The sequence below is a fragment of the Gopherus flavomarginatus genome, chromosome 1 (assembly GCF_025201925.1).
Source record: "Gopherus flavomarginatus isolate rGopFla2 chromosome 1, rGopFla2.mat.asm, whole genome shotgun sequence".
Taxonomy (NCBI): Eukaryota; Metazoa; Chordata; order Testudines; family Testudinidae; genus Gopherus; species Gopherus flavomarginatus.
This window is the reverse complement of record NC_066617.1, coordinates 228556000-228576177: the sequence shown is the minus strand read 5'-3', so window position 1 is coordinate 228576177 and position 20178 is coordinate 228556000. Positions and strand designations below refer to the sequence as shown.

Here is a 20178-nt window from a genome sequence, read left to right as displayed (position 1 = left end):
GAAGCAAAGAAATCTACAGGGTAACATACATTCTGTGCATGCGCAGTGGCGCAGAATTCCCCCAGGAGAAGGTTCTTTTTACCAATAAGGGCTAGAAACTTAACTATAGCAACGTCTACAAAAATCTGTGCTTTAAATCTCCTCTTCCCCCAGCTATGGAAGCCATCCCCGTTTCCACTAGCAAAGGGAATTCTCAAATGATGACCTTTTCCGTGACCTCTACTTGCATAGAGTAGTTGATACAACAGTGTTGTTGGAACTTTCTTTATTTAACTGAAGTAGAACTGTAGCATGTTACATGTGTAGTCCAACATTGCTTTTATTAATGTAATTTTCAAATTTTCTGTTGAAAATATTTTAGTGTTGTGAACTCTTTGGTGCACCAGTTTATCCTGAATGTTGCTATCTAGCGGTAAAGCATAATACTTTTTAATGGGAGAGTATTTTATTACATACAGGTTAAGATGAAAAGTAGATGTTCAGCCCTATGATTTTCTTCTTTCAAGACTGAACTGACTCAGAATTTGAGTTCACTATCAGAGTCAAATACTAGCCAGACCTTTGGTGGAAGTGAAAGAACCCCTGTAGGCCTTGATACTTAAAATTTAAAGAATCCAAAGAGGGACTCAACTTACATGTTACTGTTTTTCTTCTAGGGTCAGATATTTGAAACATATAATATGGCAGCCTTGTGGAAGCTGCCATGCATTTTCATCTGTGAGAACAACAGGTATGGAATGGGTACTTCAGTAGAGAGAGCTGCAGCCAGCACTGACTACTACAAAAGAGGAGACTACATTCCAGGGATAAGAGTGAGAACAGTTTCCATCTTTTCTGTATTTATAATGGAGCAGATGATTAGAGATCATGAATTCATACTGAATCTATGGGAATACTTAAATTGATGTTCACCCTCTGAAGTCTGTTCTGCTCTGATCTAATTAAAAAGCTTTTCTGTTAACAGGTGGATGGTATGGATATTCTCTGTGTGAGAGAGGCAACAAAGTTTGCAGCTGAACACTGTAGATCTGGAAAAGTAAGTTACTCAATATCAGTGCTTTACCAGGGATAAGGAAATTATTTTGTGCTATATTTTTCTCACATACAAAATCTCATACCAACCCAATACTCTGCAGTTAAATTTATTTTTGAAATTCTCTTTGTATCTCTTTTTCTCAATTAAGGAAAGTTTCAGTATTAAACATTTATTTATATAATATTTCTCTGTCAGTTTTACAGAAATGGATTGTCTAAATACCTGTTACCAAAATGTATTGACTTAAGTAAAAAGATCATATTAAAACTGAAAAGCATGTATTTTCATCCATTTTATGTCTTCTGCTGAGAGGATTTCTGAGTATGCTTTAAACATTTTATTTACCAATTAAAGGGTGGGGGAAAGAGTAACAATCCTGCTGTATTTGCAACAAATATAAAATAACTGAAGTAAATCTTTGTGAGGTCATGTAGGAAGAGGAAAACTGTAAAATGAAGGCATATACAGTAATTTGCATTAACTCAGACATGATATAAAACGACAATGCAGATCGTCTGTATTGGAATGTTTGTTCCACTTCATCTACAACTTTAGAACCACTTATGAAGTGGATGAATTTATTTTTGAATATTATTTTTGACACTGGAGGTGTTCTGGCATAGAGACCTAATCAGTACTGGTAGAGCAAGGTCAACTCTATTACAGTCTTGAAAGGGAAGGACAATTTTATGCAACTGAAACTTGCTGAATAATGGTGGACTGACATCTGAAGCTGTGGAGCTATGCTGTTTAAATACATGAGAACAAGCTGCCAAGTGAAGTTATTGAATTGCCTTCACAAAACATATATCCAAGGTTCTTCTTGAAACCCATCTAGGAATAGTTTCAGGATAGTGAAATATTTCTTGTCCATGTTGCAAGAGATCATGTGTAATACAAAGAGTGAGCTTGGAAAGGTGGTTTAGGCGAGCGTTGGTGTTGTCTCATTCAAACACAAAATGAGAGCTGAGGTGAGTGGGTAATGCCTGGATCTGTAGTATATGCTGTTGTTGCTCTTTAGGCTTATGAAAACAACCATAACTATTTATTTTTTCAGGGTCCTATATTGATGGAGTTACAGACCTATCGTTATCATGGACACAGTATGAGTGACCCCGGAATAAGGTACAGTAAAAAGGATTGTGTGAACTTATTCTATTGGGTAATCTATACACAAGGTCTAGTGAGTGGTAGATAAGATGGTAGTAATGTTTCCCTCTTTTTCTCTCTGTACCTGCACACTCAGAATCAAAAAATTCATGCCACTGACAAAAATTTAGAAATGTGGATATCTTGCTGAAATCCACCTTTAGGCATGTAAAAAAAATTAAGATTGAAATCTTGCTTATGAGAATCAGTTTGACCACTCATATCCCCTTACCTAATAACACATCACCAATGCTATACTGTGTCTCTTAATAGGTTTATATTGCACACATCACAGTAATGTCTGACTTAATATCTCTCTCAGTTGCTTTGACTCATAATATTTCAAAGTGGCATAAGTCCCAATGTTAGATATATTTTTCTAAGATTTTACATTCAGTAAGCTCGTGTTTATTCTGCACTAACAAATTCCTTTTCCCACTATTTATGTAAGCTTTAACTGAAAAACAGCTCTGGTGCATGCTTTCAATGAAGGTGTTGATTTGTCCTTTGGTAGTGAAGTTAAAGTAACGGTATTTTAATTTGGAATGAAAAATTCCATTTTAGTATTTTGTGTAGTTTTCAGCCTTAGCGCACTAGCTCTATGCCAAGTGTTCTTAAACACATTGGGGACTGATCACTGTGCTAGAGTTTCCATGTGGATTCTGAATTTCAGGAAGGATATTTTCTAGCTGCTGGAAAACAAGGTCAGATGATGAGAATTTCTAGGAGGAGGTGATCCTGTTACACTGTTCATTCTATTTGTGTGTGATTATATTTGATTTTAGTCCCTAAAGGCTGGCTATCAATTTCTTCAGTGATCAAACAATTTTTTGATTCACAGCTGAGTATAAGAGCAGGATTCTGTTCCTCCTTGTGCTTCACCTTCAAGATTTTTTTTCTGAGTTCTAACAAGTTACACCTGTGTGATCTAAGGGCATGTCTACACTTACTGGTAGATTGGCACTGCTGCAATTGATGCAGCGTCGATTTAGTGGGTCTGGTGAAGACATGCTAAATCGATGGGAGAGCACTCTCCCATCAATTTGTATACTCCACCTCCCTGAGAAGCGTAAGGGAAGTTGATGGGAGATGCTCTCTCATTGACACAGTGCAGTGTAGCCACTGCGGTAGTGGATCTAACTATGTCAACTTCGTAACTGAAGTTGCATAAGTTAAATTGATTTACTGCGGTAGTGTAGACCAGCCCTCAGAGAGCATAACTTGAAAATAATGGAGTTGCATGTGTATCAGTGGAGGATTAGTTTTCCTGCAGATAGTTTTTTGCTGGTTGTTATGTGAGAGAAGGAAAGACTCTGAACCCAGTTTAGGGGGCCAGTGAAGACAGTTGGAAAATGTTTTCCAAACAAACTGAGCACTAAGTCTGAATTTTCAGAAAGTTCTGTTTAACTTGAAAAGGGAAGTAACGGAAGCCTATAAGTGCAGTCACTTAAACCTAGAGGAGAGATGATACTGTAGGGAGCAGTCCTCTAGTGGCTAGGACATGAGATGGCTAAGTGTTTTTAATTTCTAACTTTAGGCACTGCCTAATGTAGGCACTTGTCTTAAAAATACAAGTATATTCTCTCCAAGCTTAAATTCCCCATCATCTGACAGAGATTAATTCATGAACACATCTCTTGTGAGATAGAGAAATATCTCTTTTAGAGAGTAAGTCACTTGCCCAGTCACGCAAAGTCTAGCAGAATGGGAGCTGGATCCAGCTCTCCCAACACAATCATTGTATTAGCCTTCACACCAATAACTACTCTTTTCACCTTATTTCAGTGGCAAATTAACGGTCTTCATTAAAATTCTTGCTGTGTGTCAATGGGTAATCACAACTTATATGTCTGGGTGGTAGTGTGTGGAACTTATATAATGCATGTCTTTCCTTGACTGCCATAGCTATCGTACTAGGGAAGAAATTCAAGAAGTCAGAAGCAAAAGTGACCCTATTACTCTGCTGAAGGACAGAATGCTTAACAACAGTCTTTCTAGTGTCGAGGAATTGAAGGTATTAAGTGATATTTTTCAGACTACTCTTGGTGATAACCTGTTAAGGCATAAATGAGCAGCCTGTGAAAGAGCCCTGTGATGGTGCTGCCAATAGTTCCCCCCGAGCCTGCACAAAAGTGCTATTGGTGAGAAATGATAAGGGACTAATGAAAATATTCATTGTTTTCCTATTTAAACAAAAGGAGTCTAATAACTTCAACAGAGACAAAACTGAATGCAAGTGAGGTTACACTTTACTGCGTGTGTTCTGTTTCTGAACAACAGAATTTAGGGCAGTATTTCTCCTAGCAAACTTTTGAGTGACAGCTCTTAGAGGGGAGGAGTTTTTGTCACCTGGGAATTGTTTTTTAAAAGACCTCTACTTGGTGCATTTAAAACCAATTTTTTTTAAATTAGGCTATTTTGAAAGCCCCAGGGATAAATCACTGCTACTAGGGATTAACTCCAAAGCTGTCATCCCCATTCCCTTTCAGTTTGATAGTGGCAGGTCCCAGAAAATCCTCTATAACATCTCTACCCAAGTGTCTCAAAGATTATGCTACAGCTTTCTGCACTTCTTTTCAGTTTCTGCTGTTTATCAAGATAAGATTTTTCTTCTTTGAATTGGCGAAACAAATTTGGCAAGAGGCACAGGCCAGTTAAAAAGATGAAATCTTTAACATCTTAATATGTAACCAGACCTGAAAAAGAGGAAATGTACAATATGCATGTTATTAATTACAGCTGTAACTCTTTTCCTTTAAGTTGTGCATAGGTTTGAGTCTACAAAATAGAAGCACTTAAAGTTCTGTTCTTTATTGGAAACTGAACTATTTGTTTTAGAAACTGACATTCAAAATTGTAACAATGGAATGCCACACTATTTGATCATAGTGCTTCCATGTAAAAGTAAATGGGATCAGCCAGATATACACACTTGCATTTTCTGCCTGGTTCATAGAAAGGTGGTTTTATTTTACCTTCTGAAGGCAATTTATGTATAAGAGCTCTTTCCTTATTCTGGTCCAATCCCAGCCTTTGGAATGTGAGCATATGCCAACTCTGAGGTGTTCCATGGGTGCATTATACATTTCATGATGAGGAAGTTTTGTTTTTAATTTGCATCTTTTAAATAGGCCTGGAAGGATTAAATGTTGATAACCATCTGTTTAACCACACACAAAGCCATGAAAAAAATATTTCCATTGAAGTTTACAGAAAGGCAAAGTAAGAAAAATTCTGCTTAAGAATTAACTTTTATTTAGGGATATTCAATGTCTATATCATATCAAAATATATAAAGTTAAAACTTTGTCACTAAATAATTGTATGACTCCTCCCTTCCCCCCTATAATTTTCCACAACTCTGAAAATTTAAATTGGGGGGAGCTTAATCATTGATATTGTACAATGCACTGAAAAAATATAAATTCTGTCAAGCTCATCTTGTGACTCTACTAATAGTCATATTAAACAGGTCACTGGAACATAATTAGTGGTAATTCTAGAGAAAAGTTAGACTTCTGGTAGTTCATTAATTCTCCGTGTCCTGCATGTGATTAAAAAGTAATTTACCTGACTGGGGTTAATGACTGCAGTACAGTCATTTGGTGCTGTGAGGAGGAGGTAGTTGCCAGAGTTCACTAACCTCTCAGGAAATGGCTTATTATTCCCTGCTTGAGTGTTTTATATGCTTATCTAACAGGTAAAGTTTGCAAAAGATCTCTCCACATGTCTGGCAGTCAGCAGCTGTAATGGAAGGGGATAGTGTGATCATGATACCTGTGGAATGACAAGTGACCTTTGGTCTTGAAGTTTAATTTTAGCCTATTAGGCACTTGAAGCTCCCATGTTTGCACTATGGCCAAATCTTGCAGTTCTTAGTCAGGCAAATGTAGTTCCTATTGAATGTCACTAGAAGTTTGCCTGAATGTGGATCTTCTGATGTAACCCGCTCTCACTCTGCATTAGTTGCTGAAAGGAGGAAATCCAGCAATGGGCAGTAACTGGTCCCTCTGCCACTCCCTTTTATACGAACAGACCAACATTGGTTTTAAGACTGTCACAGCCTCACTTGTCTTCTCTGTTTTAGGAGATTGATGTGGAAGTAAGGAAGGAAATTGAGGAGGCAGCTCAGTTTGCTACCACTGATCCAGAACCACCGTTAGAAGAATTAGGAAACCATATCTACAAAAATGAGCCACCCTTTGAAGTACGTGGCCCCAGTCAGTGGATCAAATACAAGTCTGTTGGCTAAACTGAATGCAGTTTACTCCAGTAGCCTGTTACATTATGGCCTTCTTGTGGGGGATTAAATTTTGTATTCATTGTAAGAACAAACTGTTCATATTTAAGGTAGATTTGTTTGGAAGAGTAAAAATTGCTTTCAGCCAAGGACAGCTAAACATGTAGAAAAATGCACAAACCCATGGATAAGGAGCTGAATTAGGATAAAGCAATGGTTATTTAAATTGCTATAAATTTGTTTCAGTGGGTTGTTTTGGATTGCTTTACTTATGCAAGTTACTCCTCTAAATGTTTTGAATAAAAATCATGTTCTGTACAGTATATAAATATATTAAGTGTCACACTAACGTGGTCTACTGTGCCTGTTTGCTTTGGGTATGAGATCAGAGGCTTGTCATACCATTTTTTTTCCACAGATGTCAGGCCCCAACTCTTTCAATGAGTTGTAAAGAGAAATAAGGATTTACTTCGGAATGCAGAAGTTTATAGAACTTGAAGATGGGACTAATACTATACAAATCAGTGTTTGATTTTGCTGATTAAGGAAATGAAACTCTAGTCGCAGAGAGCAAACATTTCAATATTTAATATAAAAAATTATCCAGAAGTTCTAGGTGCCCTTGTAAGCACATACATTTCCCCATCTTATATACATTTGGCTGATACTTGTTAATCAGTGCACATGGTAGCAGAACTGTACAACACATTCTAAAAAATCTGATGAATAGTCTTGCATTTAAAATGCATTCTAATTTTAGATACAACAAATAGACTGCTCTAGGCATACGGCATGTGCTTTATTAAAAACAGCAAGCTGTTTTCTTCAGCTGCAGTTTGTAATTACATTGACAGATGCATTACATTAATAATACAAATTATTTGTAAAAATTAAGTGCAAGATTAGCAAGGGGTCTTACAGAAGTTTCAACATCCAGTATCTAATGGGCAAAAATCACAAACACCCTCTTAAAGAAAGCTGTGCTTATGTCCACTGTGCATTACATTTTGAAGTTACATTGATAAACAGGCCATTTAGCTGTGCAAAACTGCAGAACAAATATACAACAATCTAATAATTTAAGGATTACTTGGAATGTGTTTTCTGCCTGCTCAATGGTGAGAAAAAATTAACTGTTGGTTTCTGAGGACTTATTGGCCATTCTTCTGTGGTTTAATATTGCATTCCAAATTCTGCAGAGAAGACCACCACTATAAAGATGAAATGAAAATAGGGAATAACATTGAATTAGAAACTATATTTAAAATTCCAAAACATTATGCCAATAATAATTGCACCCTTGGAAACTGCTGGAGAATTTTTAAGTGCCTGTGTGTGCTCTCTCCTAGGGAACAGGAAATTCCAAGTAGTGATAGTGGGGAGAGCTGGCCAAAGCAAGCTGGGGATAATAATTTTCATCTATCACTAAATATATTGAAGGCTGTAAATAGTTTGTGCATAATCACCAAAAATTTACTCTTCCTCAGCTAGTAAGGCATTCAATCAGTGTAAATTCTCTAGAATGACAACACAGACAAGCCAGCCATAATGGCCCTCATGTCAAAGAAAGGAAGACTATGTAAAGAAAACTTCACTTAGGATGCCACACACTTAATGTTAACTTGCCCCAGTGATCTTGCATGTAAATGTGCCTTGCACCATAGGCCTTAACACCTACATGTTTAAATATTCTTTCAAGTTTACTATAATAGCAAAAACCCTTTGTGCAATGAAGCTGTGAGAGCTTATTTAATAGAAAATTAATCTTTACAAATTCATTTTTTGATAAGGACCACTACAGTGATCCTGGACATCTTTATGTTAAGACCAACAGAATGGCAAGCAGGTACTTTGGCAAACATTTCTGGCAGTATTCAAATATTGCCTTACCGTAGTCTAAGGTATCTCAAGTCATCCTTAGTGATATCATTAAGGACATCATTTAGCGTGTAATCCTCTTCAGCAAACTGAAAGACAGAGTTGTTCCTAAATTAAGTTATGTAATTTCATTTAAACCAAACTAGTATTAACAATAAACAGATTAATTTTTGTTTCTTTACCCTCTCAATTGCATCAGAGTCAGCTCCTTGTTGTCTTAACCAGTCTAGGAGCTCCAGGTCTACATTCTGTACAGGAGCTCCTGGAGGCTTTCGAAATTCTGTAATAATTTAAATATGTAGGTTGACAGGTCAACAACATGTAGAATTGTACAGCTGTATCGGTATTTTCTAGGGCAAAAATAGTTAGCCTCAGCAACCTGATGCTTTCCTCACATAGAGGGTAACCTATGTTTGTGGACCACAGATTTCTTCTTAGACTATTCCAAGCCCCAAAATACAATCATGCAAAATTATTTAGCAAGTCCCATTTAATAAGCTGATTCAAGCAGAGGTTTTGGTAAGCATTTGGAACTGAGTGCATAGCTATCCATAGAAATATAACCCCTCCTACCTGCAGGCTTGGACTGTAACTGAAGCAGGTGTAACTCTTGCGTTTTCTGCTCTAGAGTTTGCCGTAAGAGGGTTTGATACGCTCTCTCCTTCTCAACCAAGACTTCCAAAAGCCTATCAAACATGACCAAAGCCAGAGACAGTCAAGTTGAGAATACATCTGTATTCGTATTTTATCTTGAGTACTTTCAAAAAATAAGAGATGTAAAACACCAGTATTTACCCAAGAGCTATATGTACACATTTCTGAGTTAATTCTCCTTCCAAATGAGTACTTTCTTCTACACAAACAGCCAAACAAAATCCAGTCTAATTCCTATCCCAGAGTTGAAATCCTTTCCTGTAACCATATAAATAGAGTAACTGTAGTCAAATATTCTAGGAACTATTTTCCTTTTAAGTAATTTTGGTTTGACGTTTACAGTCTCTGAAAACTAGGATAAAAGTGGCATTCAGAGATTTATCCTGTCTAACAAATGTTTCGTAAGCTCTTCAGTGCAGAGTGTGAGTGGAAAAGGGTGTTTCCGGTTGACAAGTGTCATAATTTTTTCTCCAATATTACTAAAATTTATAGTTTAGAGAAACAAGAAAGGCTAGGACAAATTTTAATGATGTGCCAAAGCAGCAGTGGTCCTCCCCTAAGACCAGGCAAAAAGCCCCATGCGATTAAAATAGTGGGACACCAAAATTATAAACAAGCAAAATCACAATTACTGACTTTACTAATAAAATTAAAACTCAGTAGTCAAGCAATAACTGTTACTTCAGTTACAGTCTTTTCATATATGTAGAATAAACAAAACAAGATTAACCTTTAAGAGTGGGCCTGCCTCTCGTAGGGGAGTTCTTTTGCTAAATTAAGACCAAAGTACATTATTCCCCGAATTAGTATTGAGTCCAGCCTCAATGTAAAACAGCTTCAAGAAGGGCAAACGAACTTTAAGAGTGAATCCTGTTTGCGCATCTATAAATTGTTTTATGATGATATACCAAAGGTAAGTGATCAGAGGCTAAGTCTTATGCATCCAAAGACAGTGTTTAAATCAGTTATTCAAAAGAAGCCATTCACGGAGCTGTCTTGAGACAAACAAAATAATCCAGAATCTTAAACCCAAAGTAAATCCCACTTTTTTGGTGTTTGCCAGTTAGTTTATGGCTCTGTGGGAATGCATAACAATCTTGTTTTTAACAAGAGAAGCTGTTAATGCCCTAAAGTACAACTGCAGTCCAATATTCTGAAAGTCACTGCAGGAAAAATTTAAATTCTTTGGTACATTGCATCTCACTCATCGTGCTGAACTGGAAAGTTGCTGCATCTGAATGCTGTTCTGTGTCTTTCTTTGTTAGCTGTCCAATTGCTGTTATTGCTTGCTTGCAGAAGTGTCAAACAGGCTGAGTGTGGGGAGTGTGCTTTTGCCTGCTGAGGTTGAGAGACATGAGCATAGTGCTACTGGTTGCTCAGCACAGTAAGATTTTTATATTCTTTCCATAGTTTTACTGAAGGAGGAAAACATCCCTCTTTGACTGGATTAAAAAATTAGCTGCTGTCATCCTTTCACTGACTCAGTGCCTTCATGGATTGGCTAAAGCAACATCTTCAGCTCCTGAATATGCACTCTGTCTGTGCATCAGGGTGGTCATTTTTCTTCCATTCATTGACTATATTGACTTTAAAGATGCTCTGAGAACTTTCCAACACAGTTGAAACTTTTTTTTTTTTTTTTTTTTTACATATCCCTTGAATTCCTTTGGGAGTTTAATAATTGAGATTCTACTGCAGATGGGTCCAAATACCTTTTTGTCATATGTAAAAGTCTTACAGCTCTCACTAGTCTTTTTAAACTTCACCGTCCTGAAAATTAAATAGCCATTCAAGAAGGCACTGGAGAAGTGACTCTTGGTAAGTAATTTGCCCAAGCAGTGCCAGATGACTAGTTCCACACATTAATATAAATCATTCTCTACTAAAATGACTTCTTTCTTTAGTAACGAGTTAAAGTGTCAAATGATCTAGCTATAAAATCTATTCATACAACATTTGCAAATACATAAGGTGCTTAATCATCACTAAGTACTTAATCATCACTAATATTTGTTGGGGTTTTAAAATGACAGTGTTTTCATGGGTGAGAAGGCCCATATGTATGGCTCCTGATAACAATGCAGCCCTGAATATTCCTACAAAAAAAGTCTTTTGCTTTAGACCAGGGGTCGGCCACCTATGGCACGTGTGCCAAAGATGCATGCGAGCCGTTTTTTAATAGCACGCGACTGCCTGCTGGGACTCCGCGTGCCATTAAAAATCCTGCCGATGCGACAAGCCGCGGAGTCCGCGGTCCCGGGCCGGAGCGTCCGGCTGAGCACTGCAAGCCGCCAGCCCCTCCCCCGCCTTCTCCCAGAGCCCTGCTGCCGTGCGCACAGCCCTCTGGGGGCTGGGGCTGCGTGCTCCCGCGGGGCAGCGTTTGGCTCCATGGAGAGGTAAAGACGCTACCCGCTCATCCAGAGCCCTGCTGCCGTGCGCACATCGCTCTGAGGGGCGGGGCGGAGCAGGGCTGTGCGCAGGCTCCGGATGAGCAGGGAGCCTCATGGTAAGGGGGCCGGGGGGGGGGGGGGGTTGGGTAAGCGGTGGAGACAGTCAGGGGACAGGGAGCAGGGTGGGTTGGATGGGGGGGGTGGGATCTTTGGGGGGGTGGTTAGGGGCAGGGGTCTCTGGAGGGGGCAGTCAGGGAGCAAGGGGGTTGGATGGGGTATGTGTGTCCCCAGGGTATGAGTGTCCCCAGGGTATGGGGTATGAGAGTCCCCAGGGTCTGTTTGGGAGATGGATAAGGGACAGGGAGCAAGGAGGGTTCTGGGGGAGCAGTTAGGATGGGGGGGTCTCTGGAGGGGGTGGTCAAGAGACAAGGAGCTGGGGAGGTTGGATGAGTCGGGAGTTCTGGGGGTCCTATCAGGGGGGCGGGGAGCAGTTAGATAGGCATGGGAGTCCAGGGGGTCTGTCTGGGTGCGGGTGTGTGGGTAAGGGTTGGGGCAGTCAGGGGACAGGTAGGGGGTAGGGTTCTAGGGGTTAGTCAGAGGACAAGGGGCACGGAGGCTTAGATAGGGGGTGGGGTCCCAGGAGGGGCTAGTCAGGACAAGGAGCAGTGGGGGTTGAGGATTCTGGGGCGGGGGGGCAGTCACCCAGTCCTCTGCCCTGAGCCCTGCGCCCCTAGGTACCTGCCCCGAGCCCTGTACCACCCAGCCCTCTGACTCCTTCACCCCCCATGACCCCAGCCCTGACTCTAGCACCCCTGCACCTACCTAGCCCCCCTACCCTGACACCTGAACCCCTCACATGCCCCCAGCCCTCTGCCCTGACTCTTGCACTCTCCACATCCCCAGCCCCCCCCCACATCCCGTGCACCCCGCACATCCCCACCCCCACCCTGAGCACCAAATGGGAGTCACATTCCCACCTGCATCCCTCACACCAAATGGGAGCTGCCCAGGTAAGTGACCCCACACCCAAAGCTCCTGCCCCAACCCTTCGCCCCCTCCTTCATTCTCGCTCCTGGCCAGACCCTTCGCCCCCAGCCCTGTGCTCAGTGCACTCCCACCCTCAGCTTAGTGCAGAGAGAGGAAGAGAATGGGCCAGAACCAGGGAGAAGGTAGGTACCCACTGTATATGGGCAGGGCCGGGACCCCAGACCGGCAGTGGGCTGAGTGAGTCCGGCAGCCGGAATCCCGGCTGGCAGGAGCTGGAGGATGGAACCTCTGAGCAGCAGTGGGCTGAGCTGCTCAGTCCATAGCCAGTCTGGGGTCCCTGCTGCCGGCCCTGCACAGCCCGCTGCCGGTCTGGGGTTCTGGCTGCCAGACCCTTCCCAGCTGGGGTCCCAGCCGCAGGCCCCACTCAGCCCACTGCCAGCCTAGGTGAACAGAACCCCAGACCAGTAGTAGGCTGAGCGTGCCAGTGGCGCAAGATCAACATTTTAATTTAATTTTAAATGAAGCTTCTTAAACATTTTGTAAACCTTGTATATTTTACAATACAACACTAGTTTGTTATACTATATATAGACTTGTAGAGAGAGACCTTCTAAAAACCATTAAAATGTATGACCGGCACGCGAAACCTTAAATTAGAGTGAATAAATGAAGACTCTGCACACTACTTCTGAAAGGTTGCCAACCCCTGCTTTAGACAAAATTCAGCCTTGTCTCACATACCAGAGAGCTGCACTTGGGTCTTTGAACAAACAGTTTTGCTGGTCTACTGGCCCTTTTGAACAAAATGGTCCTTAGATTTAAGATTGACAATTTGCAGTACATGTTCAACTTGCAATTTAAAAACTGCTTACTAAATATTGTATACAAAGAACAAATCAACCTACTGCGTTTCATAACAGCATAAGAAAAATATGAAAAGTTAAAGAGACTGAAATTATAAAAACTGTATTTCAGAGCCTGTGTAAATACATGTGGAGGTTTTGATAGGGGGTGGGGGTTATTTTATTATTTTTTTTGTACACCCTAGGAATCTGTGCTGTTGACAAATCAGACTTTCTCGGGCTTTCTTAAAATTCAGTCAAGGCAAAGACAAGTTTGTAATCACCCAACAGCACAAGTGTAACTTATTGAGTGACTGTCCACATGCATTCCACTTCTAATGTGCATGCACCTCATAGGCGAGAGACTGGAATAGTTCTGAATAGCAGTGTCTGCTGGCACCAAGCCTGTGCCCTGCATGCCCTCTAGCACTCATAAAGGGCAGGGTAGCTGTAACTGCACACTCCCAAAAAAACTGCAAGGCAAAAGCACGGCAGCTCCACACCTCCCCTATCCCCCTACAATCTCTTCTCCTCACCCCCTGGCTATGTCGGAGGTGGGAAGCAGGAGCCAGGCCATGCGTGGCAGCTGTTTCTCTAGCTGGTGTCATGGAGCAGTTAGCAGCAACTGTAGTGTTCCTTCCTCTCCTGCTGATGCCCCAGCTTGAAGCTGCTCCTCAGCTCCCAGCCCCCTTTGCTCCCATAGAGGCAGCTGGGAAGCGCTGTGCCACCCCCATCCCAGCTCCATGGCCGGCAAGACCCTCCAGGAAAAGGGATCGCAGGGGAGTTTGCCCCGCACACAACCCTACCACCTCCCTACACCCTGAGCTAATCCTCTGCCCGCATGCAGCCCCTAGCCACCCCCTTCCTGCACCCCGAGCTACCGCCCTGCCTGCACACAGCCCTGAGCTGCTCCCACCCTGCACTCATAGCCACCCCCTCCCTGCACCCTATGCTGTCTTCAAACATTTTGTGCTAAGCCACCCACTTTTGAGTTATAATTTTTGGTTGCAACCCCCCCCCCAACCCAGACAGCCGGGTAGCCTGTTAAGGTGAGTCGGGGTGGAGGTGGCACTCGTTCCCTGGACTCCACCATGCAGAGGTGGCTCACATCCTGCTGGCTCTGCCCCCTCATCCCCCAGCCCAATAAGAAGTCAAACTATACCAATGCCCAAAGCCCCTGGCATTTTTATAGCATATCAAGGGGGGGGGGTCAGAAAAAGGTTGAGAACTCCTACACTATGTCATTTATCTTCTAGCTGGTTACAGTTAGTTCAGTCTCATCATTTCTCTGCTCCCAAAGAAGAAAGGGGGATGATGGCACCTCAGCCTGGACCTCTGACAACTCAAGTTCATCCACTGGTTCAAGTTCAGGACGGTAACCCTAGGATGCATAATCCCCATGCTGGCTCCTCAGGACAAGCTCTAGGCTTGCAAGACCAACGGTCATGGTGCAGTCTACCTGGCTCACAGAAAAGATGTCAGGTTTCTAATGGGGAAGTCTTATTGCCAAAGGCTCACTATCTTTGGGCTCATCACCGAATGCCTGGCTACACATCTGAGAAGGCATGGAATTAAAGTCTACCCCGGATTGGCTGATTCGAGGTCAGTCATCTCTGCATGTGAATGATTCTGAGTATTTTTGGTTCTCTTTGCCACAGTGTGCCTCAGATTCAACAGACCAACGTCTACTTTCATCTCTGTCAGCACAGAATTCATGGGGGCTGTACTGGACGCCTTACTGGCAAAGGCCTATCCGCCCTGGCACAGCTTTCTCGCCATTCACAACCTTGTCAAACAGCATCCATCTCAGTTGACATCATTGGCCCAGAACTTGTTTGATATGCCTTTCATGCCATGTGACACAGGTTGCCAGAGTTTCCCTGCCCTGCATGCAAAGATGAATGAAATAATCCCCTGGCAGGGTGGTAGCTCGGGCTGTGTTTGGGCAGGGCAGTAGCTCAGGGATAGTTAGGGGCTGTGTGCAGGCAAGGGGGTAGCTAGGGGCTGTGTGCTGGCAGGGTGGTAGCTCAGGTTGCAGAGAGAGGTGTACTAGGGGCTGTGTGCTGGCAGGGGGGTAGCTCAGGGTGCAGGGAGAGGTGTACTAGGGGCTGTGTGCAGGCAGGGTGGTAGCTAGTGGCTGTATGCACGCAGGGGATAGCTCAAGGTGCAGAGAGATGTACTAGGGGCTGTGTGCGGGCAGGGTGGTAGCTCAGGGTACAGGGGGTGGCTGGGGCTGTGTGTGGGCAGGGCGGTAGCTCGGTGCAGGCAGGGAGGTGGTAGCTCAGGGTGCAGGGAGAGGGGTACTAGGGGTTGTGTGCAGGAAGCAGGGTAGCTCAGGCTGCAGGCAGGGGGGTAGCTAGGGGCTGTGCAGGCAGGAGAGTAGCTCAGGGTGCAGGGAGAGGGGTATTAGAGGCTGTGTGCAGGCAGGGGGGTAGCTAGGGGCTGTGTGCAGGCAGGGGATAGGTCAGGGTGCAGGGAGAGGGGTAGGGGCTGTGTGCTGGGAGGACTCCCCTGCGGTCCCTGTTCCCAGAGGATGGCTCTAACTGCACTCCAGTTTCTTCTGCCTGCCAGGGGCTGAGATACAGAACACGTGTAATGTTTACGTCTCTGTACAGTGTGTCATGTTAAAGATCATGACAGTGTACAGAGGTCACAATTCCTAAGGGGTCCTCTCATATGATTGGTTGAAAGACCCTCTACCTGTCTCCAGCAGTGTCCTGCTCCACACCTCTCTCCAGCATAATACTAGTGACAGACTTGTCCATAGTAGAATGGAGACTGCATCTAGGCCATCAGACCCAATGCCTCTGCTCCCCCCAGGAGGCCAATATTCACTTAAACATCCTGGAATTGAGAGCCATTTGGCTTGTGTTCATAGCTTTCCTCCTGATGCTTCAAGGTGTCTCAGTATTATCTGGGCAGAACAATCATTTAAGAATGTTCCTATCATTTGCTCACAGAATGAGGCGGGGTTAACCTATCTCCACCTAAAAACTGTCAAAATGGGTCTCTGACTGCATTAGGGCATGCTACGTGGTGGTACAGTGAGGCACCCATTCCACCAGAGCTTGGGCAGCTTCTGCAACTGCCCTGAAAGGCATCCTAATCATAGAAACCTTCAGAGTAGCTACCTGGAATTCAGTTCACACTGTCACCCCATACTGTTTGCTGGTGGACAGCTCCAGCTCTGACACTCATTTCAGCAGAGCTGTCCTGCAGTCATTATTCCTGTAAACTCAGAGTGTCTGCCTCAAGCAGTAACTCATGTCCTGGAGAGGCACTGGAAGTGATATCCATACGAGCAATTACTCGAAAAAGAAAGGTTACTTATCGTACAAAAACTAATTCCTCAGAATGTGTTGTCCACATGCATTGCATGGCCCACCCTCTTTCTCAGCTACTGTACAATCCTTGCCCCCATTGGATTCAGCATTAGCGAAGGAACTGGAAAGCAGTGGCAGCTGTCCCATTCTTTATACACTCCGTTACGAAGCACCAGAGGACACATGCATGGCCTCACTCCTCAAAGAGTCCAATCTACCGCTACACCTGAAGTGGAACACACATGGACAACACATCTTAAAGAACCACAGTGCTTTACTGTACAAAACCATAGTTATAATGGGGTAAAGAACCGTTCTTTCATTAATAAGAATTTTTACATCAATATTGAGTTTTCTTCGCCATGAAGGACTGTCTTCCCTTTATGTTTGCACAGCACCTACCCTACAGGGCCCCAATCTCAACCTTTTTCTGACCCCCCCCCCTTGATATGCTATAAAAATGCCAGGGGCTTTGGGCATTGGTATAGTTTGACTTCTTATTGGGCTGGGGGATGAGGGGGTAGACTGATTATTTTTATCATGATGGTGCCCAGAGATCCTAACGTTTTAGTAATTCAACAAATCAGTGCATTCCTTATTTTACTGTGTAGTTCCAGATTAAGCCTGTGCTGACAGAGCTGCAGCTTTTACATCATCATCTATTGACAAGAACTCCAGATTTTTCATTACTGGGGCGAAGGGGCTGATGTGAATCCTACTGTACAGGAATACATAAAACCTTCTGAGTAGTCTAATGCAGATTGTGTCCCCAGCACTGGGCATTACATCCTGAGTTCTTAGACCAGTAATTGTCTGGAATTTTCTGACATGAAATTCAGACACCTGGTGAATGAGAACTTCTCATTTTAGTTGCCACTACTCCACAATAGTGGCGAGAAAACTGAAGTTCAGCTCACACTGGGAATCCTGTGCTTATATTTAATATCCAGTGTTTGGCACCCTTACTTGAGACCCTTACAAATAAAAAGAGTGTGTCAATGCTTAGTGGGAATCCAACATTTTTTCAGTGTATTTTCTGTGAATTGGAAGATCCTAAGCTGTGTTGTAAGATTTGATGAAAGTTATATATATTGCTGAGTACCTTTCTGAGACCACTGGGTGAACTGCAAATTCTACTTTGACTAGAGGATACTGTGGTTGGATGAACATATGCCTATGAATAAACATTCCTTTTTGTGTGTGTTGTTTATTCTTGAAGGTTTTCTGAAGACCACATGAAAAAAAACATAGTTCTACAAGAGAAGTTACCTGTTTGTCTCTTGTTTAAGTTTGGCTAGCTGAAGATTAAGATGTTGCTGCTGTGATTCATGTGACACCACAGAACTGAGTGTGCTCACTCCAGATGTGACAACTGGCTCCTCATTTCCATTTTGTGGGTGCCAATCATCTACTTCATTGGCATCTTTTTCCACTCCTTCAGTCTCTGAAGCTGGCTCAAAGTGAGCTTGAAGCTCTGCACAAATCAATGAAGAAGTCAATTTAGTACCACATACCCTTGCTTTTTGGGGGGCAGTTAATGTGGGAAAACCACGGGAAAGCAACACTTTTTCTGGACATCTTATGGGTGGCGTATTTCCTCTTTAACTGAAAAAAGCTGAGTAAAGTAGTGATGAGATTTTATCCTGATGCTTCCAACATGGTATGTACTTTCCTACAGTGTTTAATAAGGGAGATACCAGTAGCTAGTAATGTAACATTGGCAAATATTAACACATGATATCATTAGTCTCTAACATTAATGGAACCACAGACTTCGTGGCACCATTTCCAAACAACAGCAATAGCAGTATTAGTGCATTCATGCATGGATAGATCCCTGTTTGTATGGCATTCACAATCTTACTTGTCTATAAAATCACAGGTGCACTGATGATGTAGCAGAAGTAATAAATAGCATGGACAGGCGGTAGAGACTCAGGATTCTGTTTACATAATGGGGGGATAGATTTGCTTTTAGAGGAGGAAGAATTCCAGAAAAGTCTGGTTGGTTACTTTGTGCACTAATTGGCATTCTTCAAGATGTTCTGTTCCTATCTGTATTCCTTCTGAACTGCACATGTGATCCATATGCCTAAGACTGGAAAATTTTCACTAGCGGTGTCCATTAGTTCATGCCTGCACCCTTCTCCTTCTGCTCCAAACCAAAGATACAAGGGGTGATGTGGGCTGACTGCCTCTCCAGTTCCTTCTCCACAGCAAATAACCTCAGGAGAAGGATCTGAAGCAGAGGTGGGCAGTGGAATACACACAGGGACACATCTCAAAGAACTCCAGTTGCTGTACAAGGTAAGCAAGCAGACTTTCTTCTTTGAATGATGGTCCCTATGTGTATTCCGTTTGAGGCGACTCACAAGCCGTACCCACTGAGGAGGAGGGTGTGAGGAACCCTGCTCTATCACAGACTGAAGGATACATCTGTAGAAGCTTGTACCAGGGCAAAGTGTCTCAAAGGTCTGCACAGAGCCCCACGCTGCTGCTCCGCAGATCTCTAGAAGAGGGCCATCTCTACATGAAGTTACTGATGTACACTGGGCCCTGGTCAGGTGTGCTCTCTCACGTTGTGGGGAAGCGGTTTCTATCAACTCATAGTGATGCAGCCTAAAATCCATTTAGGAAGTCTCTGTGAGGAGATCGCCAAATGTATGAGGGGAGAAGCAAAGGAGACAAATAGTTTAGGAGATTTCCTGAAAGACATTGTCCACTGTAGGTAAAAAGTCAAGGCTCAATGGACACTGTCCTCTCTGGTGGCATGGGGCTCTGGATAGAAGACAGGTAAGTAGATGACCTGAGTCAGGTGGAATTATGAGATTATTTTTGGATTAAATTTAGAATGTAACCTCAGGGAAACTTTATCCTTATGGAAGGACATATAAGGTGGGTCAACCGCAAGGGCCCTCAGCTCACCTACTCTTCTGGCTGAGGTGGCCAACTAGATAGGCAACCTTCACAGACAGAGGAGTGACGGAACATGAGGCTAAAGGTTCGAAGGGAGAATTTGTTAACGCTGACTGGACTAGATTGAGGTCTCATGTCAGAGTAGATTTCAGTACTGGGGGAAAGGATCTGACAAGTCCCTTCAGAAACCTGACTATAGTCAGGTGGGTGAAGACTGAATATTTGTCCATTGGAGAGTGAAAGGCACTAATGGGCACCAAGTGCACTAGAGAACACTGATATTTTCAGAGAGAGGAGGTCGGTCATAATTGTAGGGAGTCTTGAAATTGATGCCATAAAGAGAATTTCTTCCATTTTGCTGCTTAGCATTTTCTGTTATTGCTGAGGATGGACTGTACAATCTCCAAGCATGCTCTCAGTTCATCATCCATCCAAATATCAGTGAAGGGAATGTCGCTCGAGTCCTTAAGGGTATATAATGATTAGTCTGTCTTCTCAATGAATAGGTTATTTCCCTTGAAGGGCAGATCTTCCAAGGTTGACTGGGCTTCTTTGGGAAATCTGGAGGATTGGAGTCACAAAGCCCATCTCATGACTACAGATGGTGCCATTGAGTGGGAGGCTGTATCTGCTGCATCTACCAAAGCTTGGAGGGTAGAGCTGGCTAGCAATTTACCTTCTTTTATGATCGTATGGAATTCAAGTCTGTGTTCTTGAGGCAGCCTGTTGACAAATTTAGAGAACGGATTATAATTTATAAACT

The 20178-nt window shown here is 42.9% G+C and overlaps 2 protein-coding genes across 5 annotated transcripts in view; one reads left to right on the top strand and one right to left on the bottom strand.

Annotated features, from left to right (window-relative positions):
- PDHA1 (pyruvate dehydrogenase E1 subunit alpha 1) overlaps window positions 1-6774 on the top strand; it is a 34148-nt gene extending 27374 nt beyond the window's left edge. For both annotated transcript variants that reach the window (XM_050936663.1, XM_050936662.1), the window contains 5 exons: window positions 657-812; window positions 965-1036; window positions 2094-2161; window positions 4091-4199; window positions 6273-6774. In XM_050936663.1, coding sequence (XP_050792620.1) covers window positions 657-812; window positions 965-1036; window positions 2094-2161; window positions 4091-4199; window positions 6273-6437 — 570 coding nt within the window. In that variant the 3' untranslated portion in view covers window positions 6438-6774. The remainder of the gene's footprint in view (window positions 1-656; window positions 813-964; window positions 1037-2093; window positions 2162-4090; window positions 4200-6272) is intronic.
- Window positions 6775-6989: 215 nt separating this feature from the next.
- MAP3K15 (mitogen-activated protein kinase kinase kinase 15) overlaps window positions 6990-20178 on the bottom strand; it is a 183336-nt gene continuing 170147 nt past the window's right edge. For 2 of the 3 annotated variants that reach the window (XM_050936487.1, XM_050936485.1), the window contains 5 exons: window positions 17769-17973; window positions 8877-8989; window positions 8486-8583; window positions 8316-8392; window positions 6990-7636 (listed from right to left, as the gene is read on the bottom strand). In XM_050936487.1, coding sequence (XP_050792444.1) covers window positions 7555-7636; window positions 8316-8392; window positions 8486-8583; window positions 8877-8989; window positions 17769-17973 — 575 coding nt within the window. In that variant the 3' untranslated portion in view covers window positions 6990-7554. Of the gene's footprint in view, window positions 7637-8315; window positions 8393-8485; window positions 8584-8876; window positions 8990-9055; window positions 9216-17768; window positions 17974-20178 lie in introns of those variants that run through there. The other variant, XM_050936486.1, reaches the window with a different exon arrangement.